Here is a 26,673-nt window from a genome sequence, read left to right on the forward strand (position 1 = left end):
TGTATTGGGTCAGGGAAGATCGGTTTGTTAGGGGCAAAGCCTCTTGCCTGGTAAAATGATATAAAAATAAAATATAAAATAAAATTAAATCACTTTCTAATCTAATTTATCAATTACAGGGATGTGAACTCCTGTGCCAGTCCTGGTAAAATGATATAAAAATAAAATGATATTTGCCTGGTAAAATTATATAAAAATAAAATATAAAATAAAATTAAATCACTTTCTAATCTAATTTATCAGTTACAGGGATGTGAACTCCTGTGCCAGCCCCTCAGGTGTGGCAGTGCCTGGTCTGTGCCAGGACTCCTCAGTGACGCTATGCCTTCAGTTCAGTGTGTAGAAGGCAATGCTACAGTCGTGCGTGGTTTGTGTAGCCTGAAGAACTGTGCCAGGCTCAGCTCAGGGGGGCATAAGGCCAGGCAGTAGTGCAGGGCAGTGCCCTCCAGAATCCCAGCCCTCGTCCCCGTGCCGCTGAGGCAACTGATGGGAATAGCAAAGAGCCGCTTGCAGCGTCAGGCTGGGCAAGAGCGCTCTGGAAACATCCAGGTCCAAGGACAATTTGGAATGCCCTCAACAACTCTCAGTAAGAGTTTCTCAAGAAGCACCTGCCGTGCTCTGTGCAGTCCATTCCGTGCTGAGCTGCCAGCAGGGACACCCCACCAAGCACACGGCAGCAGAGTTTCCACGCCCTGCGCACCCAGCGGGCTGGGCAGCCTCACACCGGGACTCGGGCCCGGGCTGTGCCCCTCAACCGCACGCACACCCCAACACTGGCCCCTGCCTTTGCAGACAACGCAAACTGGGTTGTTATCGGGTTGAGAATCCCGAGATTATATACTTCCTATTTATCTGCCACGGGCCCTCCTATGGTGCAGAGGGCACGGGGGCATCGGGACGCTCCCCCAGCGCTTTCGCCGCGCTGTCCAGCACCGAACCCCAATATTGTTTTGTTTCTAGTAAAAGGTATTTCAAAATCCCTCCTCGACCCGCTTCCAGGGAGGTGATGCCCCGAGAACTGAAGCTGGGAGTTCCTTCTCTTCCTTTCCCGAGGAGCTCCGCTCTGCTCCCCGGGCTCTCCGAGACGCTGCGGGTCCGGCAGCCCTGCCGGGGGCAGCGGCGAGGGGAGGAGGCGTGAAGCAGGGAGGGGGCTCTCCGCGGGGAGGAGGGACAACTTTAGAAGTCTCCATAGTCTTTTCCTTTCGGGAAACACATCCTGTTAATGTTTGACTGCCGTGGCAGTGGCTCTTTTTTTTTTTTTTTTTTTTTTTTTTTTTTTTTTTTTTTTTTTTTTTTTGCAGTCGACTACGCCCTGAGGCTCACCAAAACGAGCCATAAAAACAGCCATTTCCTCTTGGTGGGGAGGTGGGGGGGCCTTTTCCTCACCGCAGTGGCTGTTCTCATCCCGGCACTTACAGCTCGGCTCTTCGGAGAGAGACAGGACAAAGCAACCTTCTCGGGATACTCCAAACTTGCAGATCACTTTTGGGATGATCGCATTCCCCTCTGGCTCAGCTAGGCTTTGAGAGAATGACATCTGTCACCGTTTGCAGGATATTCTGAAGTTTGCACCCAAACCCCGGCTTTGGAGCAGCACCGTTTGGCTTGGAGGACTCGGCGCTCAGCAAGCTACAGCGAGCATCCCATCCCACCTCTGCCCCACCTCAGCTCAGGCTCTCCTGCCCCGAGACTGGACTCTGTCTGGATTCGCCCCATCCTACACGGCATGGACCTCCCTGTCATCCACTTCACCACAGGACTGGCATTACTTATCAAAGTGCAAGAAGGTGGATAAGTCAACGCTGGGGAAGACCTAACAAAGCTTTTTTTGATTATTTTATGGAATTCTCCTATCTACCTCACAAAATTCTCATTTCCTTGGTCAGAAATCCCTCTGGAGGTGACTTCAAGAATGAACGGTGATGTCCTCTAGCGATCCATAACAGCCCAGTGCAGCCTCCTGTTCCCAGTCCAGTTTCAATGTGCTGCAGCTGACTGGGACCTCGTGTTGTCTGCAATTAGAGACTGGTGGCAAGCTGACAGTCAGATATGACTGTCCACAAACTGGTAGCCACAGCTGTGTTGGTAGCCCTGGTCTCACTCATCCTTAACAACGCGGCTGCCTTTAGCCCCAACTGGGTGTACCAAACACTGGAGGACGGGCGCAAGCGCAGTGTGGGGCTCTGGAGGATGTGCTGGCTGGCAGAGCGGAGCAGAGGGGCTGCAAGCACCAGTGCCAGGCACGGGCAAGGGGAGGAGCAGGAATGTGAAGCCCTAGGCTGGGGTTCAGAGTCGGCTGGGTTCCAGGAGTCACGCAGCACTGTCAAACGTAAGTGGAGCCTCTTACCTTCTCTGCAGACATGATTGATAGGGTGCACCTGGTCTCCAGGAGTTCAATGACCTAACCCTGAAATCATGTTATCTGTCTTAGACTAAACACCTCTTCACATTCTTTCCCAAATAAATTAATTTCAGAAAATAAGAAGCATGATGTTCACCAGTGACTAAATAAATTCCTTCTCCCCCCTCAAAACCAGCAATCTTCATGGTACTGCCTGGTTTATACAGCCCAGAAATTGATCTGCTTTAAAAAAATGATTTAAGAAGTGTAAGCGTAAAGTTTGGAGACATCTTGGGCTCACTTCTTCCTTCTGGGCTCCTGTCATAAGATATCACCTCCTCCTCAGTATAAACAGCAACCACAGTTGCTCTGAATACCCTAAAACTACAAAAAACCCAACCCAAACTCGAAAAGGTATTGCAATGAATGACATGAGTTATTCCTCCCTTCTGTTTGGTTTTGTTGGAAATGCCAGGAGTAGAAAAAGACAGAAATAGGTGTGGTAAAAACATGTAAAATTGAGAAAGATCTTAAAATGTGTAACTATTCTTGGTGAAAAAAATACAATTAATATACAACTTGGTGACTAATCATTACCCAAGGTATATTTTTCATTTTGCACTTTCACAGGTTGTGGGATCTGAAAAATGCAAATAGCTTACACTGAGCTAGGGAAAATTATTTGATAACATGAGAATTACAGAACTGATTTATAAATAATAAACCTTACATACCACATTCATAGCATTAATGGTGCAACACTGCTCTCCCTGAGCAGAACTGTGCTGGATTGGGTTAGAAGGGACCTGTCCAAAATATCTGCAGACACTGTGGCTGGGACCACAATTACCCTGGTGCCAAAAGGTTTTCCCCCTCAACCCCCTCCACTGCCACCAGCTGGGCTGTGAGGCCATTCAAAGGGCAATCAGTGCTTCTGCTGCACCCTCCAAGGCATGGAGTTTAACAGAACAAATGGCTATAAAGTTCATGCCTTGACTGACCACAGGAATTCTCTCAAGATTTCAAGGATGCTCATGAACAGCTCTGGCACCTCTGAGGGATGGTTGGCAGCATCTATAACACACATGATTTCAAAACAGATTTTTTTCATGGTTTGAAATGTGGAGAAAGGGAGATTAGTCCTTGAAGTTTCTTAGATCACTCTGGAGAGAAACCAAAGAAATATTAGAGGAATTTATTTTAAAAATGCTTTAATGTGGACCCATTCCAGATCATATTTTCCAACAAAATTATGCAGAAACATTTTTTGCATATTTGCTAATACGAGCCTGTATAAATCACAGATGGAAATTTTCTCTAATGTTTTAAAGTCCTTACTTTCAATATTTTAACTGAAAGAACCTTTATAACAATAAACAGTTACAAAAAGTATTAGACTGTCGGAGAAGTTACTTGTGTGTTTTTGCAGCTTCATCTCTGGAATCACTTCTCCAATTAATACTGATAAGCCATATTTTAACTTGAAGAATATGTGTACCATTCACAAATAGTAAAAGTACATGTTATATACTCAATACTGGAATGAGCTCCCGCACAGTGAATTTGGCTCCTACAGCATTTTAAACACACAAACTTGTATTTCTTGCTGTGTGCAGTCCAGGACGTGTGTGGTACCTAAAGGTGAGAGGTATTAGTTTCATGGCAGAATGATCTGGGCAGCAATTTCTGATGTCAAATAGAAGGATAATGTGACAGAAAATTTGAAAATTTCCAAGTAATAATTATAGCATGATCAAGTGCTCAGAAGAATTATCTGACAACCACTGTGAAAAATTCTAATTTAAAGGAGGCTTTTCAAGATCAGGGACTTGATCTGTATAGGAGTGAAGCATCCCTATTGAATCTGGAAGCAAATAGCAAGCAAAGGCCAATTCTGAATATTGATAAAGCATTGAAAGGAAAATCCCCACTATGCAGTTGTGTCATGACAAACTCAGTAGGAAACACAACTGTGGCATTTATTTTTAAGACAATTTTGTTTCCACAGATGTATGCATGATCAGTATGAGCCTGATTTTGCATCTGTGGTTTTGTCATCCTAAAGAATTTCTGTAATAAGAAATCACACATTATTTTAGTAATACCTATGGCAATCCTCATCTGTCAGTTGCGGATAAATCACAGACATGCAGGGGTGTGTGTGTGTATGCATATGCATACATACATCTAAAAATAATTTTATGAAGGAAAAAAAGCCTTCCTCAATACTGAGTTACCACGAAGTATTCTGGATGCCATTTGTAGAACAGTATAGAAAAGCTGTTCTGCCAATAGCAATGCAAAAGTGGCCACAATCCGGCTCATATAAAACAATGTATTTATACACATACAGACATACATATTTGAGAGGAAAGCTATCTATCTCACAGTTCAACAGAAAAACTGTAAACTCTTTGGGAATTTGCTTGTCCATTTACTAAAGACTCCTGTACATGCAGTATGTAACTAACAGCCAACTATAGGAACTACTATGAGCTGGCTTCCTCTCTGACAGAGAGAAGTACACTCTTAGAACCTGCTTTTCACTGACTTTCTCTGCCTACTTTTTCCTCCCACTGAAATCACAGAATCATGGAATGGTTTGGGTTGGAAAGAACCTTTAAGCCCATTGCATCCCATCCCCTGCCATGGGCAGGGACACATCCTTCTATCCTAGGTAGCTCCAAGCCCTGTCCAACCTGGCCTGAAACACTTGGAAGTGGAACGGGGCAGTTGCAGCTTCTCTGGGCACCCTGTAAGAGGCACCCAGGGCCTCATCAACCTCACAGGGAAGGATTTCTTCCTAGAAATGTTTAAGAAAAACAAACAACAACAACAACAACAAAAAAACCCACCAAAAAAAAAAAACCAAAAAAAAAACAACAAACCAAAAAACCCAAAAAACACCAACAAAAACTCCAAACAAACAAACAAACAAAAAGAAAGCCAGGGACAGGAGTAAATGATATTAAAAATACAGGGAAATGAAGCGTTGCAACGTGAACTACTTCTGAAAGGCACAGCATCAGAAGTGTGGGCAACTGATTCCATGGGAAAGCACTTCAACCCTGTCCTTCAAATCTCACTGCTCCGGGAAGCAGAGATCCCAGGCTCTTTCACTTTTCTTTACCTTTCTGTTTCTCACCCTCTAGCTCTGCAGCCCTGCAGCCCCTCTCTTTCAACTCGTGTGATGCCAAAAATCTTCTGTGGTGGTTCAGATTACTAACAGCAAAAGAATCTCCAGATTAGGGTGGAATTTTGGATATGGGGTGGGATGGAGTTTTTGGTGGATATTTTTTTCCACTGGATTAAGCCATGGTATCATAGTCTAATAAGTGCTGCTGCTAACACTAAGTGATAAAGGTGTAAGGAGGGGTGAGAAGGCACCTTTTGTAGTAGTAGTAGTAATCTCTCAGATCTGAAACTTTCACCTTTGTTGAGAATCAGCCCAGCTGTGAGGGCATCAGTCTAAGCTTTTATAACTTGGACAAACCACTGAATGATACAAACTTAAATGCTTCACTGTATAGCCTCTCTTAAAACACTTGAAGGAAACCTGGCCAGGTAGCCTAACTCTCCTGTCACCTGAGTGTAACCAAAGACATTTGACAAAGATTATGGAGCTGCAGTTTCAGAGCTATTGAAAAATTTTGGAAGATGATGTTCTTGCCTGCATCTCTTAATGCTTCAGAAAAAGCGCAGAGGTAGCAGCCTCATAGCCTCAGTAAGAGCTGGGCTAAGAAAGTATGTCATGAGTAGTCAACACTGAGTTTTGTGCCCATATCATGTGAGACAAGGGCAACACACCCAGCGATGTGGCCCCACACAGAGATGTGACTACCTTGACTGGAGAGAACATGCAGCTACACCACCAGTGATGCCTCTCAGAGCCAACCCTTTTCAAAGCCACCTAGGTCCTGGCCCAGTGCCATGCCAGGAATACTGCACAAACACACCAGATTACTTGGAATCAACTTAGATATTTTTAACCACACTGCAGGGTACAAATATGCCCTTAAGGTCTGCCATGCTCTGAGGCTTTCTCTGGATGGGCACGAGGAGATGATTTATTCATCAGCTGAGGTCATAGTTCGTCCGTTTTTGTAAGAACATTAGGAAAAATGTGGAAATGCAGGAATAGGAAGAAGTTTAAAAGATACAAAATCTCACTGGGTTCTTCAGGGCTCAGGAGACATAAGGAAAATTACAACAGCAGGATGTGTGTTTCAACTTCTGATGCTGAGAGCTGGACTGCTTGTAGGAATTGCAGTTCTAACAAGGAGTGTAATTCATGCCAGGGAGAGGCACAGTATCAGGAGCAGCTACATGACTGCCAGAGGGACCCTAGGTAAACACCTGTCCAGCCTTGACAGATGCACACACATGGACACAAGGACATTTGGTGGCTAAGACAGGATGCTGCTTAGGGTGGGAATGAGGAGCTGAGGTTTGATACAGAGGCAGCCATTCACCTTAATGCCCATGTCCACTGCATTTACACGAAGTTCCGATGTCTCCAAAATTTCCAACTTCTCTGAAATTTGGCCAGCTGGAAGCCAGGCTGAGTCATGCAGCTGACTGTGCTGCAGACATGTTACTTGTCTACATATATAGTATTTCCATATAGAGAGACCCAGAAAGGAGGCCAAGTGCATCTGGAGAACAGGAACTACCATCAGATTAAAAAAAGCCCCAAACCTTATTATACACATTATATATATTGCATGATAGACTGTTCAGGCTGTTCCACAGAGCTGAGGCAGCATGGGGAGCTGGCAGCTCAGGGTTTATGATTTCCCATCCTAATATCTGAAATATAGCAATATTTAAATAAATGACACTACTAATTTAATGATGGAGGACAGTAGAGATGAATTCTGAGACATTCACTTAGAGTGAATGCTCATTTTACTGTCAGGGTGCAATTCCGTGTACTCACTTTGGAAAAGTGCAAAATTCCTTGGGATTCGGGACAGGAAAATGAACCTAATACATGTTGCAATGCAGTACATACACAAGTGTTGCACAGAAATATTGTCAGAGCAATCAGAGTTTGGTTACTCTTGCCATCATGACTATGAAAACAATTAAAGCATTATGAGTGCAAATGGTTCCGAAGCTTTTGAAAATTTCAGATTAATGCATTTATCAAAGCCACCAGTACAGAATACCCTGCTGAAGTTTATAAAGAGGCAAATCATGACATCTAGACAACTCAAACTTCACCAGAAATAGCTGTGTCTATTAAAACTGATCACTGTATTGAAGGCGTTAATGCTGGGTTTGCAAGGGCCCATCACTTAAATATAATCACTTGCTTATGTTGAAAATAATTAACGGAGCCATGTCTTCACTCCAAAAGTAACAACTGAAGCTGTTATAAAAACCACCCACCAACCACACTCTCCTGTCTCCAACAAGATCTGTCTGCCTTTCAAAATAAGTATTCAAATGTGAAGTTTCACACCTAGATGAGCTGAATGGTTAAGTTCCAAAATACCTAAAGGGCTGGAAGATTCCACCAGTTTGTCACATCAGAACATTATTGTAATTGTGCCAAAGCAGATTGGATTTCCCCTGCTCCCTTCCTCTTTCTTAAATTACTTTTTTAAAGTGTAAAAAGCATAAATTGCATACTTCAGAATGCCTCCCAGGAGGTGAAAAAAGCAAAGTAATTTTTGAGATATACATGCATGCATATTTAAGATATTCATACAGTAACAGAGGTGGAGGAGGAGTCTTGTTGCAAAAAGCTCTATGGCTACTTGCAAAGATTTTTTTAAAAAGAACAGGAGAGACTTCCCTTTTCAGGACAAAGTCAGTAAAACTTGCAAACAACATAATCACATGGAATGGGTATGAGGCAAAAAAGAAATTCAGATCTGTTTCCCTTTTAAAAACTTAGTGACTATTCAGACCATCAAAATACATTTGCATCACATAAGCACCTCTTTAAACCTTCCCATGATCTGAGAGACACTGTCATGCAAAAGTGCACTGAGATACTGCCAACATTTGGCTTAGTTTGCTTCACAAGTACCTTTAAATTGTTTCCTGATTCATGCTCCAAGAGGCTAGCAATATGAATACCACAAGTTTAAATCTACAGAAGCAATTAAATGTGAAAGACTATAAATAGAGCTCAGGTTTGGGAGGCATAGCATGATGCTGATAATTACAGTGATTCTATTCATTGTCCCTATTATCTCAGAGTTGTTTTAACAGTAAGTGCTGACTTCCTATGCCCATGTTGTAAAATGAAGCACAGTCGTACTTTGCACTTTCATAGTGCTCTTAGTATCCAAGGCACAGGTTCAGCTGATTTCCATGGCAGCTGTGGAGACTGCTTAGCACATCTCAGCTTTGCTGACAGTACTGACATCCGAAACAAAAGAAACACATGATTCATTGCCTGAAGTTTGACTGAAGTGATGTTTTTGGTTTTTTTTTTTAATTCTAAGGAAAAGTTTCTTCTAAAATTTTTTATTAATACTGAATCCAGCTCTCCAGGTTGGAACTCAGGTTTATGAACAGCAGGACCATAAGTAAGAATCAGCAAGACAGAAGCCTTGCTCTTTCTGACTCTTGCCTTTCATCCACTTAGGTTCAAGCATACCAATCTGGCTTTTCCTAATTTTAGTACTTTGTTTGCATTTCTGAAGTCCCTATAAAGTGGATTTTAAAAATTACTCCAAAAGGCTGAAAAACATGATGCATTCTTTATCTCAGGATAACAGCTCAGCAAAATATCAAGTTTTAGCAGAAGACGGCATGCTCAGTTAGCATCTCTGATTATATTAAAGAAAAACTAATTATTTATCTCATAAGATTCTTATAAGAAGATTATGATCTCAGCCTCCAGACATTCAGCCCAAGATGATGAAGTCTAGCACAGTTACAAGAAACTGAAAATGGGTTCTAACAAAAGTAAGTGAAGCAACTTAAGTGCAAGGAGCATTACCAGTTTAATCTATAATCAATTAGAAATCTCCTTTCAGAAACACAACTATTTATCCTCCCTTCCAGAATAAAGTCATGGATGAACTTGAAACATTTAAAAGGACAATCAGATACATGCCAGAATGAGTCCTCAATAATTCACCAAGTGATTAATAAATAAACCCAAGAACCACAGGAAGCAGCATCAAGAGAAGTTTTTTTTAAAATTCATTTCATTACAAAACCAAGAAGCAATATCCATCAGGAGATTTAAAGAATGGATGTAATCATAGAAGCAATCAGCTTCACAGCAAGCTAAGGCAGCACCATCCTTCAGCTGAGCATAACCCATTCTATATTATTAAGAGTTTAGGAGCTAATTAAGAATTAAAGTACCATTTTTGAGATGCAACAGACTTAGTGTCCCACACTGGACAGGGATAATAGCACACACTCCCAGTCAACTTCTACAGCTCAGATGACAGCAGGAGATTGTGAAGAGGCACACAGAGATGCTGGGAGTCAGCACTGTCCCCATGCACTGAATAAATGTGTGGCCACTATCCCAGGGCTGGATACTTAATAACTTACTCACAGAAGCTGGATTAAAGTTTGCATTAAAATTTTTATCAAGAGAGGGTTATCAAGAGGTGTCTTTCCCAGGGGGAGTTTTAGACTACTATGAAAATATCTTGAGCCATTTTGCTTAATCATTAAAAAGCTTTAATTCCCACTTAGCTGTTTTTTTTCCCTCTATGCAGACAGAAAAGGGAAAGAAACGCTCACATTTTAAGCAATTAACATAATGTGATTTTCCAGTGAGATCATTCTTTCTCATTATCCCAAAACTGCAAATTACTCTCTAGCATGACTAACCTACTTCTGTAAACAGTCCTGGGGCTATCCTGGAACATAACACCAGCAGTTCTGGGGCTATCGTGGATCAAAATAACAAAATTGCTGCTTGTAAATAAGAAAATCAAATTAACATCTCTAATCCAGATGGATGTAGATGGTTTAGGAAGTGAGCAAAACAACAAAGAGTCTGACTTGGTCTCATCCTTAGAGTTTGAGGTTTGACTCTTTATTGATCCCTGTTTTAAACAAAGCAGAAGTCATTAAGCCAGTACTCCCCGTTTACAAGAGTCCCAGCTGGATGTCCTGTCAGGAATTAACTGCTTCTCTGAGAAAATGGGGCCCACAGTGGGCTTCCAGAAGGAAAAAGGCAGACACTAGCACTGAGCAGACACTCAGAGCAGAGTTTTCAGAGCAATTCAGCTTCAGCCCTTTCCAGCTCTCGACAACCAAGCTGCATCTTAAGGGAGGAAAAATAAAGGTACGGACGGAGGGCTTTCACCTGTCAGATGCACACAAAGGAATGAACGCCTTCTGCAGAGTCTAGGTCTATTCTGCTGGAAGTACTGACTTCTAGCAACAGAATACTCACCTCTGGCCACGGGGAACTCCATCACAGTTAAATTTCAAAAGATGAGTGCCATTAACGAGTTCAAAGCAAAAAAAAGTAGGATATCCAAAATACAAAATACCTATGTCATGACAGTCTTAGGCAATAGATTCTAGAAGTGAGGGGTTAACACAAGTGCCACCAGTAACTGTGCAGGCATTAAACCACTATGACCATCTGGTTTCACAAACAAAACATAAAAGTTGAAGAAGTCTGCAGTAGCCACAAAAAGTGACACTGGAATCATGGCTACTATAAATGAAGCTGAAATGGTTGAACAGCTGATCCTAATTTTATACTAATTATCAAATCTATAGAAAACTCATCAGAATAGACTAAACTTGGCTATTGAGGTATTTTTGCTGTACATATAATTTTAAAAAGGGTAAAAGAGCACAAAGGTAAATACTAAATTTTGCAGCCTTTACAAAAACTGTATTGCAGCCAGTTTTATAAGAGATTAAAAATATTTATTCCTGGATTGAGCAGTCATTCAAGCAGAGGAAGAGTTTTGTGTCCTGGCCTTCCTTAACAAGATTTCCTTTTTCAATGGCTTTGGGGCTGAGCTCTGAAGAAATACTTTGACATTGCACACTCAATTCCCTTTCTTGATCCGTACTATCCACTGGTTGTCTTCACTAAAAAGAGGCCAGAGATGCTGGTGCAGAGGCTCAGCTTAGGATTGTGTACATATGTACAAAATAAAATTTCAGTGTGCTGAGCTGACAGTATGCAAAGTTACAATGACTGTGAGTAAGGAAGCAGAGTTACCTTGTACTTTCAGGCTGAATACAATTAACAAGCTCTACTGCAAGAAGAATGGACTTTATGCATTATTATAAGAGTTAGACATTATTGACAGGTTTCCCAGGGTAGGGGTGGAATCTCCACCCTTGAAGGGATTTAACACATGTGGATGTGGCACCTGGGGACATGGTTAGTGGGGGCCTTGGCAGTGCTGAGGGAACAGTTTCTGACTTGATGCTTTTAGGGCTCATTTCCAGGCTAGAAAATTCTATGATTCTAAGTTTGCTTTTTTTCAAGAGGAATCATTACAATTCTAGAACTAAATCAAAAGATGACAGATCATACGTTAAACCTGTTAGAATAAACCAACATCTCTCATATGAGAGATGGGATGGTACTCAAGTTGTAATACTTTATTCCATAAAAATAATTGTCTGCAATTTAATGAAATCATGCCAGCTACTTCCTTCTTATTCTGCCAATCATCAGCCTGCTCCAGCTCTATGGACCACATGCAACCTTCTTTCTGGTTAACAGAAGCAGCTATGTAAAATACCCACTGCTACATAAAATATCCACATCTCTCCGAACAGTGCAGTGTATTAGGCCAATAAACATCCCTAAGTGTGAAGCTCTTACAAACAGCAGCAAAGATCATGTTACCCATTCAATGCACTTTCAGCTGCAGGAGAGGACAACCATTGAAGAATCATTTTATAAAAAATTAAATTGTTACAAATTTGCTTGAAGTTCAACTGGGTTATAGTCAGAAACTTACTATTTTTAGTATGCATGATATAACATCATCTGTGGCAAACCATAAAGTCTGTAACACAGTTAAGTGTTAAAAGAAGTCATGAATAGCATCAAAAGTAAAAATGGTATTAATTTCTGTGTTGAGGTTGGTATGTATTTCTGGCATAAACTTCAGACTTTTAAATGTTATTTATATACAGAGGCTTTTTTTCTTACTGGTGGTGGTTTTTAGGGTTTTTTTTTTGAGCTTATGCATACTATATAAAAACAAGGCAAGACAATCCATTATGACAATGATTTTTAAATTTGATGCTGCAGACAGTCCTGTCACCAAATGAGAATACTAATAATGGCTGCAAGCCTGCTCTTACTTTGGACATTTCTCCTTTGAAAAACATTACTATCTCTTCAGCAAGCACTGGTGCTCTAAGTATTATAGAAGTCCATCTGGGTGGAAAAACAAAACACTCTGAATGTTCAAAACTTACTGATGTTTACAAAGCTCAGACATCTGACTGTGATTCCATTATCCAGTGTGCTTCATGACCTGTGAGCATTTGACATGGCAAGAGATGGAAATGCTGCCAATGCTTAAAAAGCAACTTTGGAAATTAAACAAAATCTTCAAACAATTTTTTTGAGTAACCGGTCAGAAATTAACTCACTATGAGAAGCCAAAAATACTTAGTATGTTACCTTCTCAACATTTTATTTAATGGAAAAAGTTTAATGGTTCTTAACTAACTCTTCAATACAATATTATATTTTATCAAATTTTAATTAAATCATGAGTTGCTACTTAGAAAACGGGAAGCTGAAGACAGCCTGTGAAGGGAAAATAAAGGGTAAGCACAAAAGTAGATCAGACTTCATGACTGACACAATTAAATTTACTCTTGTTTATATCAAGTTGTGTTTTCTGCACTTCCTAGCAGTCTCCATGGAAGATCAGGAACCAAATTCTGGTGGTCAATACATCCACCAAACTTAAAGTCAGTTAAAACATTTCTAAAAAATCTGCTCCAGAGTCTGTCTTTCTCTAGTATGCCAACTTACACATGATGCTACTTCTATTTCAGAATAGCAATGACATATTAGCAAGCGATGTGGAACAATGATATTTGTAACTCCTACCTTTTGCTAGAGAAGAAGGAAAAGGATAAAAACAGGAAAAGCAGGAAAAAAGTCTGACTAAAAGTACCCAACTTTGCAGTTAATATATGCCATTCAGTAGCCAGCTGGGAGACACATTTTAATCAGGTTTCTAGCCAAGCCTGCAGATGTCAGCATCTGTAATCATTGCTGCATTTGTTCTTTGATAGAAAGTCATAGATTATCTCAGATTGGAAGGGACCTACAAGGATCATTGTGTTCAGCTCTCTGTTGCTTGGAGGACTGCCTTAAACTAAAATATATCACTAAGAGCATCCTACACAAACCACAACTCTGGCAGCCTTGGTGCCATGACCATTGCCCTGGGGAGCTTATTCCAGTGCCCAACCACCGTCTAGGGCAAGAACTTTTTCCTAATAACCAACATAATACTCCCCTGACACAGCTCTAGCCATTCCCTCAAGACCTGGACCAGTCAGCAGAGAGAGATCAGCACCTCCCCACTGCAAGGAAGGTGCAGAATACGATGCCACCCCTCAGCCTTCCACCCCTCAGTCTTCTCTTCTCCTGTCTGAACTGGCCAAATTATCTCAGCCACTCCTTGCATGTCTTATCCTCAAGGCCCTTCATCATCCTGGTCACCCTGCCCTGGGTGTACTGCCATCATTCAATGTCCTTTTTATTTTGAGTTTGTAATCCTCCCTGCCATGGTATTCCAGTACGGACTCTGGTCTGTACACTTTCCTTTTCAGTTCAAGAAGATCTCTTCTCAGCCAGGCCCTCCTTCCTCCCTGCTTGAATGATCCCCCATGCTTTAGAATTGCTATCTCCTGCACATTAAGAGGTCACCACTTTGCCCACAAGTCTCTCTTCACAAATTGCACATCTCAGAGAGCACCTTTTCTAGTTGGTCCTTCAGTCCCTGCACCAGGAGTAACCTTCAGAATGCTTCAGAAATTTCCTGGATCTGTTTGTGTCTTTTTCATGATATTCCCAAATGATGTCTGGAAACTTAAAATCATCCTTAAGGTCCAGGGGAGCCGATCTAGAGATATCCCTTATTCCTGGTACTATAATTCATCAGTATCGTTATCCTGGCCATGTGGTCAATAGTATACCCCCACAATATACTCCCACAACATCTCTGTTAGATACATATGTATTTACACACACATACACACACACGCAGTTTTCAAAAAGGTGGCTTTTTACCTGTACATGCAAATTATGCCCTAACACCTCATTCAGAACTTCCCAGCCTTGACATCTTCATTACAACAATTTCCGTCATTACACAGATGGAAATATAAGGGTATTTGCAGTTTATCCCAAAGATTAATAAATGGTAAAAGAGGAAAATTTAAGAATCCTCTATACAAAGCTGCTGTAAACCAGAAAGACCTGAGCATTAACATCCACATCATGTTTTTTAGGACAATACAGATGGACTAGGGGAAAAAGAAATTCAGGGTGTTATTGGTTTGTCTTAGCAGTGATTGTTATTTTAGGGCCTTGAAAAACACTTTATGGTCCCATTTCACTCTGTGCCACACAAATAGAAAGCAAACATCAATCCTGCTTCAAACAATTCTGGCTATGTATTACAGCTAGAATCTTTAGTAAAGAGAATTCCAGCATCTTCAATGGGCCATTCTGGGAAATTAGCTGCTTGTTTCATGCACTGAAGCAATACTTACAGGATGCTGTGCAACTAAAGGAAAGAATCAATACATATCCTGAAGAAAATCCTTTCTAAATCTTTCTGCAGGGAAGGCAGTTAGAACAAGGGACTGCTAGGAGAAGAAACTGATGTCTGAAAATTGTTTTCTGTGGACTAATATTAACTTATATTCCTGCTCAGCCAGGATTTTCTTTTTCACAATTTTATATTATTGTAACTTTATGCTGCTTCTGATTCCCTAGTGCAGTTCGACATGATGCGTGCCTGCAACCTCATCGCCACGGTGGCTCTGACTGCTGGCCAGCTCCTCTTCGTCCTGGGGCTGATGGAGCTCCCCATCATCTCCCAGGATACCCAGTGGTGGGAGGAGGCCATAGCTGCAGTGTTCCAACTTGCCAGTAAGTCCACTTCTTTCTACTGATGGAAAACTGCTCAGTCTCTATTAAATTCAGGTGGAAAAGTGTTTCTTACTTTATAAATCTTTCAAGTGACAAAGAATAGCAAAAAGGCTTATATCTAAAAGCAAGTTCATTGTCTCTGACAAGCTCTCCCCATGAGATTCTGCAGTACATTAACAGAAGCTTTTATCTGGGATATATCACAGTGAGGCTTCTGCCAACCAAAAAAACCTGACTTTATTATTTCCTGTGAAACCTGGAAGGCAAACATAAGAAAAACAAACTGGATACATCGTAATCCCACAATTTAGCAGGGCAAAATATACCCAAGGAACTGTGAGAAGAGCGGAAAGGCTGAGCAAATTTTTGAAGCCTTGTTGAAAAGTGATTATTTTATTTTAGCTAACTGAATTTTCCTCAGTGACCACCAGCTGGATTTTGACAAACAGATACATCTGCAATCCAGCAAAGAAAGCTGAAGTCAATTCATACAACTGACTGCTAGAAATAAAATTCCCACAGCAATTCTCATGGACTGTATACAGAACTGCATGAGGAAAAGAGGAAATGGGTTTATCACAAATCCATTTTGACAGCAGTGACAACAAAGTGTAAACATTCTGCAATAATACCTTTCATTATTACATAAAGTAACTTCAGTATTCATTAAAGAGTCCAACCCTATACGATATCCATTAATAGAGTAACATTCATGCTTACAAGATCAGATTAAAAACACAACATTTATATATATATATATATATATGTATGTATGTAATTAATGTAAAGAGCTGGTTAGAATAAAGCAACACAATTGTATTTAAAGTTTTAATTTTGACTTAAACAACTCAAAATATTAAGAACGGATAAAACTACTAGACTTCAGGTTTACACCAATGCAAAATCATAATCTGGCCTCGATCATTTAAGTACGGTCTCACAGTCTCACAGCAATAAAATGGTTAGGTTTTTTTCAGGTTGACTAAGGATGAGGAACCTGAGATACAGATGAGAGGGGGTGACTGCAGAGGTTCTGTAACTCTCAAAGCACCTGATCCATCTTCCAGGTGCAGCACCAGACAGTGCTTCCAAAAGACAGATTTACAGCCTTGCCATAAGTCCTCCCTACAGAACCTTCATGTCTGTGTAAGTGTGGATACCTTCTGGATAGTTCTCCTAGACTATCGGCATGATGCCTGCTGTACTCTCCCATCCTTTCCAAACTCGACCGGTCTGTTTTCCAGAGCAGAAATGCATTCTGGCCCTGTTTGGATGTGTTGTTTCATTGACAAACAGCACAGGGGACAGCCATGGGCCTTTCTCCTACCACAGCTGCTAATTTTAGACTGGGATTTTTTTTTTTTTTTTCCTGTGCTGGAGTCTGTTTTAAACACAGTCAGAGACAGAAGGGCGCCAGGATATCCCGACGCAGGAGGAGGAAATGCCTGCTATTACCTGTTATGCAAGCTGAACCTTGAAATCCCCAGTGCTGGGAGGGGACATGGGAGAAAAGCCACAGTCAGAATGATTAACAAAACACTAATGAGAACGGCTGAAGAATCTTTTGGATCAAGGAGTCTATATCCATCTGCCTGCCTATGTTTGAAAGGTGTGAAGGGATGGATCTGGCAGCCTATGACGATATGAAGACAGACATTGTGCTGTGTGAATCTGCAGAAATAACACAGTGATTATCCCTGCCCCATTCCCCATCCCCCTTTGCAGTTATGCCACGCTCTACCATCATCAGATGGTCTTCTGCCCTGAAGTCATGATATTCATTTTATGTCTCATTATCTTAATGTAACTTTATGTTTAAACAAGTTCTTTCCTGATATCCAGAACAATCACCTGCAGTCTTCTAGAATGCATACTTTTGGAAAAAGCTGAAAGAAGTCACTATACCTGCATTAACCCAATATAAAATAAGACTTCTTGAAGATCTCCCTAGTTTTCCAGAAAAATGGTACATCAGCTGCTGATTCCTTGGGACATCAGGGTCTGCACTCTCTTAACTCCCTGGACTGGGCTCAGGCAACAGTATTTTAGATATTATAGATGAAGTGTCTTTGATATCAGACAAAACCCATGTGCAGTGAGAAAGCCCAACAATTCCACTGCTCTGATGAAGGGCTGCTGCTGCATCTGGACACTAAGAGTTCTATATTGAAGGGGAAGACAGTGGCCACCACATGTCCCATGAACCACTGGCAATAATCAGTCTCTGAGTCTCCACTCTGAAACAGTAACCTCTTAGTCATTCTCAAAGAAAAGGAGCAATATGGAGCAAAAACAGAACAGTGAATGTGACACTTGTATTTAAAAGCATTTGTCCCATGCAAATAGTCCAAGAAGAAACCCTGCAAGGCTCTCTCCTGCTTCATTTGAAGAGTTAAAGCCAAGGTACTTCAGGTCAGACAGATAATTTGTGTCAGAAGGGCAGTTAATGTTTAAGAATGAACAAATTTAGATGTTATTAAACATTTCTGAAGTACTGGCTGGGTAATTTCTGTTTATTACACTTTCAAATTAATGAACACCAGCACCAATCTTCTGGTTTTTCCTTTTCAAAATCCAAATGATCTGAAGAATTGTTCTGCAATTCCTCATCCTTTCAGTAATTTCAGAAATTATGTTGAATCATATTCCCTCTAATTCCAACTTCTCCTTGATCTCTACCTTTCATTCTGGAATATGCCAACAAGTGCTGAAGAGAGACACAGTGGTCACTGGTAGACTGAAATCTTGTATTATGGGGGTAGGCTCAACCCACAATTCTCTTATTTTTACTCAGCTGAAACTGAGTGGATTTAATTACAGTTTCCCATGGCCTGAACAAAAGTCCTTGCTGGCTTAGAAAAACTAAGTGTGCTACTATCTCCAAAGTCTATCACAAGCACCAATCAATGATCTCAGACCCACTGGAGCTTGCAGTGGCTCCAGACTCCACCACTTCCTCCTGCCACCTGCACAAGCATTTGACAGCCATTCAAAAAGGATGAACCTCTGACAGAAAAATCAAGCCCCAGGAAGCAAAGGGGAAGCAAAGAAGAGAGGAAACAGCAATGCTGTTTGGGACAGCAATTCACACAGCTCCAAAGCTCCACAGCCTCACACCTCCCCATTAACAGGAAAGCGAGCTGTTTGCTTTGGAAAAGGCTCCAAGTGAAAATGGAACCAGCGTTGTACATGGAATTTTGTGTCAACACTCCCAAATTTCCCTCTAGAGGGTTTTGGGGTTTCTGGTTTTTTCCAAGGACCTCCACGTGCTGAATACAGGATGGATAACAGCTGACAGAAGAGCTGTTGGAAAGGGAAATCCATACTAACAGCACAGGGAAGTAAGAGCACTTCAGAGGATATTAAACTACTACAAACATTAGCTTGCCAGACAGGATCAGGCCTTGAGGGGCTCCAGCCAAGTCTTGATCTTGCCCAGTGATGATTATCTCAAACTTTAGAGAGAAATAATTTAGAGATTAAGAAACTTAATAGGAAAAATCTGGGATTGAATATCCTTTACATTAGATCTCATCCTGGTTTCTGAATGTCCAAGACTGCAATAAACCTGAATCATGATTAATATTTTGCCAGCCTGCTTTCAGCATTAAATAACTTTAATACACAACATCCTGAAGATTGAAAAATTTCATGTTCCTACCAAGCCTGTCATATACAGCCAAATAAATTAGTCTTACCTTTCTTAAATTTCAAACATTGCATTCCAGCTTGCTTGACACATTTTTCTGATTAAAATATTTCACTTTAGAACCCTAATGCATCACAGGAAAGCTGAGCTCATGCATGCTCTAATTTTTGTGCTCTTAAAACTAAATCAGACAATTTTTGAATTATCTTCTCCAACCACATTAGATCAGTTGATATCCAGAAAATCTCAATGTAGAAAATAACAGCACAGCAGCTAACAGAAAACATGGCTGAAGATACTCCTCATAGCAATGTGATCCTGAGTTCCCTATTACTTCCTTCCACCTTTTTGCTTCATAACACCCTCAAGAAGACAAGAAGATCTGTTCTAAGATGAAGTCTATGGAAGTGTAAACCTAAAACTTCCTGAAATGGAAGCAAGTAAATGAGATGCTCTAAGTAACCTAAAAAATCCTAGCAAAGATAGAGAATCTAACTGTTTAATTTGTGGTGTTTTCATTTCTTGTCAGTTTTATTTCACCCTAAGTGCCAAACTTCCCTGTTCTTTATGCGGACCACAAATGTCACAGTAAAGTGATTTTGTTTCCAGACATTTGCAAAAGGAATCACATTCGCAAAGATCCTAAAATCTGGATGTCTATCTCATTCATTTTGTCGGAAATGGTTCCCGGGATAAGCTGAAGCAGCAAACTGGGAAGGACGGTAGCTCACAAGAAGTTTGGTGAACTCCTCATCTGGTATAGCTGCAGCAGGAAGAAGATCTGCCACTATTCTTTAAGGCTAAACTCTGATAAGAACAGCAGGCAGGTTGTTGTAGCATCTCAATGTCAAGGGTACATATTCTGATCAGAAATATGGTTAAAAATCTATTAACAGACAAATATAATTTGGATATTCAAGCATAAGGAGCATGAAATGCAGAGCAAAGTGTGTGTGTGACAGAAAATAACTCAAATATTCATTTTATTGTTTATGAACATGCACATTATATATACATGGAGATGTCTCCTAAAACTGTTTCAAATCCAGTTGCCTTGCTGGATCAAATTATGCAGCTCTTACCCTCTGATGTATCCAGAGATGAACAGAGCACTTGAACAATAAAAGCAGAAGATGACAGTGAAACGTCCAGGAAGATCACTTGTCAATGACTGCTTCTCTCTGCACAGGGTATTTTTGCTCAGGCTGACCCCACCTGCAGTACTGCAGGCAGGTCTGAGATCCTCAGCATGAGACCAACAAGGACCTATTTGAATGGGTCCAGAGGAAGCCATACAGATGCCCCAAGGGTAGGAGCACCTCAGCTACAGAGACAGCCTGGGAGAGCTGGGGCTGTTCAGCCTTGACAAGAGAAGGTTCTGGGGAAAACTTTTTGTGGCTTTTCAGTACATAAAGGGTGCTTAACAAAAGACAAAGAGTGACTTTTTACATGGACAGACAGCAATAAGACAAGGGGAATGGATTTAAGCTGGAAAGGGGAAGATTTAGATTAAATTCTAGGAAGAAAGTCTTCCCTGTGAGGGTGGGGAGGTCCTGGCACAGGTTGCCCAGAGAAGCTATGGCTGCCCATGGATCCCTGAAAGTGTCCAAGGCAAGGCTGGACAGGGCTTGGAGCAGCTGGGATACTGGAAGGTGTCTCTGCCCATGGCAGGCGTTGGAAAGAGATGGTCTTAAAAGATTCCTTTCAACCCAAAGCATTCCATGGTTCTGATTCCAGATAGGAGCCCATAGCTGTGCCCAATATGAGGCCTACTACGATTAATCAGAGCTTTAACTGGCTCTAGCTGCCTCAGAATCCAAGAGGCCAAACAATGCTAACAGTCAACATCAAGTGTGAGAGTCTGCACATTTCTCCTTAAACAGCTGCCCAAGAGAAATTCTGGCTAGTTCACTAGGAATGCTTTTTAACATGCCATTCGAAGACTGGAATAATTTCTAAGGAAACATCCAAAAGGGAAACACAAAAGCTATTTACTGTAAAGAGACCTAAACTGGTTAAAGATTTCCAACATGAGGTAGGATTCACTGCCTTACACTAACTAAATCTCCCATCAGGTTAAAGACAAGGACTGACAAACTCAAAGAACACAAGTGGAAAGCCCTTGTAATTCAGAAAAGTGAGCAACAAAATGGTCTTATCACCCCTGAGAAGCCATGCTACTCACATGTTTAATTCTAAGCTGTTACATGCTACCAAAATCCTTGGAAGGGAATTTTAAATTAGAACTAAACAAAACTAAAAACAAACAAACAAACAAACAAAAACAGTGAAATACCAACCCCAAACAAATTATTGAACTTAACAATGTACAACTGAAACCTCAAAGGTCACTTGACTAATGATCACACTAATTCCCTGTGGCATTAGAAACCAAAGCATCATCCAGAGCAGTGCTACAATGAGGAGCACATGACTATTACAGAGGCCTCATATTTGCCTTCAACTTGTAACAACCTCTTTTGTGCCAAGCTGATGCAAGAAGAGATATTAATTAATCAATAATTTGTGTGAGTCCTATAGGAATCAATTTGTGAATCTATCTCAAGCTGGTAAATACAGCTAAGGTACTGAAAATAGTCCATTCAGGTGTGAGACTGATCACAACTAAATCATCCCTTGTGAAACTTGGTAGGGAACACAGAAGAGCAGTGAAATATTTCCCTTTCCTGTTTGCAGTTCTGGACAAGCATGGGAGGTGTATTCTCAACACTCTGGCTGCTCTATTTTCCTTCTTCTCCCTTCTCTTGACAAAAGTCATCCTCCTGTAAAGAGGAAGATTTTAAGTCCTAATATAAACTTCCTGGTAAACCAGAAAAAACAACGTGGATTTCTTCAAATGCACTATCAGTACACTAATAAAAAGGAAGAATGAGAATCCAGGAGTGTCTGAAAAAAGCCAACAAACTATCACAGAAATAAAAAAGTGACTATTAGAGTTCTTTTAAAATGCTAAAATTCTGTAGTTGGCTTGCAGCCAGCCTCAGTCAAACAGGAAACCCAGCATACAGATCTGCAATGTAAGTTCAAAAAGTAACATTCTCCCAACCCACCCCCACTACCACAGTCAATACTGTTCCAACCAAAAGTCTTCTGAGCAACTTCGTTATCTGTTTCCTTCCCCAGCGGAAAAGCCACCCCCCTCCCGGCTTGTTTTGCTGCAGATGGGAAACAACTAGAGATAAACAGCAGTTCTCTGGGAAAAAAAAAGCACTTCAAGTAATCTCATCAGGATTTTTACTGAAGTTGTGGCCTCTGTGCAGTCTTGATGCAGTATACAATAAAATTATCTGAAATTTATTGATGTACTTAATTAAATTAATTCAGGGAAATTGAGCCATGTATCTCAAAGTCTTGTCATCACTACAAAAGAGAAAAGAACTAAATCAGATGAAAATGTTCAATATTTTCATAAATAAATTTAAAAGAATATGTCCCTTCTACAGCTCTTGTCAACCTGTATTGTGCATTGTAAGCTCAAGAATCCTGATGGCAAAGAGAGCAATTCTCTGGCTATTTTTAGTAGAGTTGTTTATGAGAAATAGTCTGGGAAGCCAAATGTCTTCCTCTAGGTATTTTATTGGAATACTGAAACTGAATTCAGATGTTACAAATATCTATCTAAAAATGGAAAAGTCACCATAGTCAGCTCTGGAGACTATTCTTACTTTAAGGTTAATTTTTATAGGGATACTTCTAACGATTATATGGCACAAATATATGAACTGTGTGGTTTTGCCCAGTCATTTAGTGAACAGATTAAATGTTCCACCCCAGTTCTTGGCTAGTGTTCAACAAAACTCCTCTAAGGGCAAGGAAAACATATGTAGCACATTGGAACACTTTGCTTCAAGAAATCCAAGTTTGATTAAGCTGTTACAGACAAAATCTATCCAGGCAAACTTTGAGTTTTTCACACATCATCATCTTCACAAAAGCAGCATTCATCAAAATTTAAAACTCACCATCCTATGCAAACTCAGTCTTTTTGGAACATTATGATTTCTTCACCCTTTACTCTGTAGTTCCTACATTTATAACTTCCATACCAAACCATGCTAATATGAAATAAGAATGCTGGAAAATAATTTTCTCAGTGACATTTTTACTCTATTTCTGTTCAGTTCTCTGACACTTGCAAAACTGTAAAACTTATTGTATAAACTCTACAGGAATGTGCTTCCACCTCTGCTGCCTCTGTCATGTGTCTGTCTGTTCTTAATGTCAGTTCCTGTCTAAACTGCAGCAAAGCACCCTAAACAGAACACGTATTTTCACTCAAGAGCTCTGGCAACTGGCATCTGTGAAAGTGATTCAAATGCATGGGGGGAAAAATCCCAACGTGAAATACAGCTCAGTGGGTGTAAGAAATTTAAATCAGAGTGAACAGATTTAAACTTAATACTGAGCCTCTACTTAAGGTATTCTCTTTGCATGTATCACAAGGCCCAAATATGCCTTCAAAAACACATCCAGCATATCATAATAGGGATGGAAAGGCTCTACAGACTTGTGAACAGTGAGTCTGCAAATGCTGAGATACCTATGGCATTTTTCTACTACAGAAATTCAAGAGAAGAACTCATTAAAAAGAACTCTGCCATTCTGTTTGCAGGTTTTGTCCTGGTTATCGGACTGGTGACATTCTACCGTATCGGACCATACACCAACCTCGCATGGTCCTGCTACTTGAACATTGGAGCCTGCCTTTTGGCCACACTGGCAGCTGCCATTCTAATCTGGAACATCCTGCACAGGCGTGAGGACTGCATGGCGCCCCGGGTCATTGTCATCAGCCGCACCCTGACCGCTCGCTTTCGCCGGGGCTTGGAAAATGACTATGTTGAGTCACCATGCTGAAAGAGCACACTTGAAAGGGGAAAGATCTCCACAGAGGCCTGCATTGGAGTTATTTTCTATAAACATATGCTATAATTTAAGGGTCGAAAGACATCACAATGTTCACTTGTGTGGGCAGAGGCCCTTGATTATTATTCGGATGGGCTCCATCTATATACATATGTATAAAACACATAATTTTATATATATATATATATATATATATATAAAATATTATATTGCCCTCTCCTTCTGCTGTACAAAATAGAATTGTTGGGCTGGCTGCATGGCAGCAGGGTCAGCTGGAGAAGATCCCAATTGTGTGCAATGAGAATACAGGAAAGAGGGAAACAAACACATTTTCTTTGTCTGCATCTAGTCCTCCTGCTCCCTAAAAATAAACCAAAAAGCTATAGGAGACCAGTGACAATAGCTTGGGAGTTAACAGGCAATCTGAGAAAGCAGAAAACTCACTATAGATTAAGTGAGGGGTTTAAAAGCTGTCTAAATTTCATTACTTTCTAGTCCTTCTATTCACCTCTCTACAAGGAACAGATTTTCATTAGCTGCAACACCTGCTCCCAGCCCCAGAACAGACCAGAGAGTAAAAAGCAAAAGCAGCTCTAACTATTCTAATGTAAAGAAAAGGATTGCAGAATAATTAAGTTGCATTTTTTTCCAAACATTTTTTGTATCCTGAGACACAGGTTTGCTCATGTCCTATGTGTACATAGATATGAAAAATTAGAAGGGTAGGCAGCTAGAACAGACCACACATGCTGCTGAAAAAATGTTTCAATGTTACATTGACGGCAAATGTCCACAGGAGGCCACTGGAACTCCCTAATAATCAGATATATGATTAAATTGCATTGTTGGGAGCTATTATAAGAAATAAATATTCCAGACCAAATTCGTTTCTTTTCTCTTCAGCTAGTTATAGCATGTGCTGTGACATTAGAATGCTATGGCAGCTCTGCTCACAGCCACATAACATAGGAAATATTGGAGAATAGAGCTGCCATTCAAGCATGCAGACTGGAGAATAAGACTAATATACAGGACTTCAGGATTTTGGGATTTAAAAACAACCTGCCTGATAATTTAAAATGATAATGAAGTGAAAAATTAATTCCTTTAGAATTAGGTATAATGTTTATAAGCATTACCCTGAGAAGCACATGGTCTTACAAAAGTCATATGCATATAATTTTAGGAAAGAAAAACAACACATCAAAAACTATTTTGCAGGAATACGTGGGATACAGGAATCTGAGGCAATGACAGGTGTGTAAGCACTCTCAGAATGCTGCTCTGAGCACAGTTAGTGATAGGTTTGAGGGACCATGAGCTGTGAATGTTACAAATACCTTAGGATTACTGTGTTGCTCCCAGCTAAGTACACTGCTTTGCTTCTTTATCACCATTTCCACACCTCGTTAAAATGTGATCATCAAGCTGGCTCTTGAGTTCTGTTCTGAACTTAGTTTTGGATGTGATAAGAAACTCAACCCTAACTGCTGCTTTGCACCACTTTCCAAATGAGCAACACTCTACAGAGACTGATGCTCTAGAACAACTGCACTGCTCTAGACTGTCAGGGGAAATACCACAAAGCTGAGAGTTTCTTCTAGCAGTAGGTTTTATAAAAACCAACTAAGATTAGCATTCATCTGCTTGCATTAATTTTCTGGGAAAAAAAAAAGAATTCCCGAAATAATATGCTATGATTAAATGCAGCGGTTTTTAAAATAAAATATTGGAGTATTTAAGAGACATTTTATTATTTCCTCTAATATTGCAATATCCATATTATAATAATGTATATGTAAATTAAAAAATCAGCTATGTGGTCCATAAACCTGTAACACTCGGTATTGCCATGATTATTTTAGATGTATAAATAAAATTATGAATGTCCATTTTCTTCTAGTGATGAACATTTTTGCCATTCAGACACAGGATTAAGGTTGCAGGTTATCAGTAATTCTTTCTCTTTTAGTAAAAAAGAATCCACAATGTATAATAGAGAATGAGTAGAGAATGTATTAAAATGTCTGTGAAATAAAGATGTTTCATATGGTTAAAAATAAAACGAGAGAGGGAAAAGGTAAAGAGAATCTAGGAGGATCTACACTTCATACAAACTTTTAACAAAAATAAACTGCACCCACGAAGAAAAACATACAAATAGTTCCAATACCTTTTTATCAGCTTGATGGATTTGAAGGCCTCATCCATGTCTCCAGCAGTCAGATAGTAGCTAAAGTTCAGCATGGCATCCTGCGTGGTCTTATCACAGTCTCCCAGTCCAATGAAATCTCTCATGGGTCTTCTTGCAACCATCTGAGAGACTGTTCCTGAACCAGATTCTGATGCTCCCTTCTCAGCTTCTCCCAGCTGAAAGGAGAAGGTTGTCATATAGGTCTCAAGCAGGTTGAAACTTAATCCTTTGTACATGTAATTAATTACATTATTCCCATCACAGTCTACAGTTTACATCTGCAGGCCCACAATCAACAGTGACAATAGTCGCGAAGTTTGAGAACTTCCTAGAAAATGTCACAAAATATGGAATGTCATAGAAGAGATTGGCATATTGCAGTGAACAATCTGCATGAACAAACAGCATGTCAGTGATCACTGGAGGTTAGTAATATACCACAGAAAAGTAATCTCTTTTTATAAGTCATTATTATGTTATATATATATATATATATATATATG

The 26,673-nt window shown here is 40.4% G+C and overlaps 2 protein-coding genes across 4 annotated transcripts in view; one reads left to right on the plus strand and one right to left on the minus strand.

Moving 5' to 3' along the window:
- IFT140 (intraflagellar transport 140) overlaps positions 1 to 26,673 on the minus strand; it is an 86,173-nt gene that overhangs the window by 14,692 nt on the left and 44,808 nt on the right. For all 3 annotated transcript variants that reach the window (XM_056503293.1, XM_056503292.1, XM_056503295.1), the window contains one exon: positions 26,150 to 26,346. In XM_056503293.1, coding sequence (XP_056359268.1) covers positions 26,150 to 26,346 — 197 coding nt within the window. The remainder of the gene's footprint in view (positions 1 to 26,149; positions 26,347 to 26,673) is intronic.
- Positions 1,307 to 25,868, plus strand: TMEM204 (transmembrane protein 204). The gene is made up of 3 exons (XM_056503298.1): positions 1,307 to 2,329; positions 15,285 to 15,440; positions 23,723 to 25,868. Exons 1-3 carry the CDS (start codon positions 2,050 to 2,052, stop codon positions 23,965 to 23,967), a joined length of 681 nt encoding a protein of 226 aa, XP_056359273.1. The 5' UTR covers positions 1,307 to 2,049; the 3' UTR covers positions 23,968 to 25,868.

The sequence above is a fragment of the Oenanthe melanoleuca genome, chromosome 14, assembly GCF_029582105.1.
Source record: "Oenanthe melanoleuca isolate GR-GAL-2019-014 chromosome 14, OMel1.0, whole genome shotgun sequence".
Lineage (NCBI taxonomy): Eukaryota > Metazoa > Chordata > Aves > Passeriformes > Muscicapidae > Oenanthe > Oenanthe melanoleuca.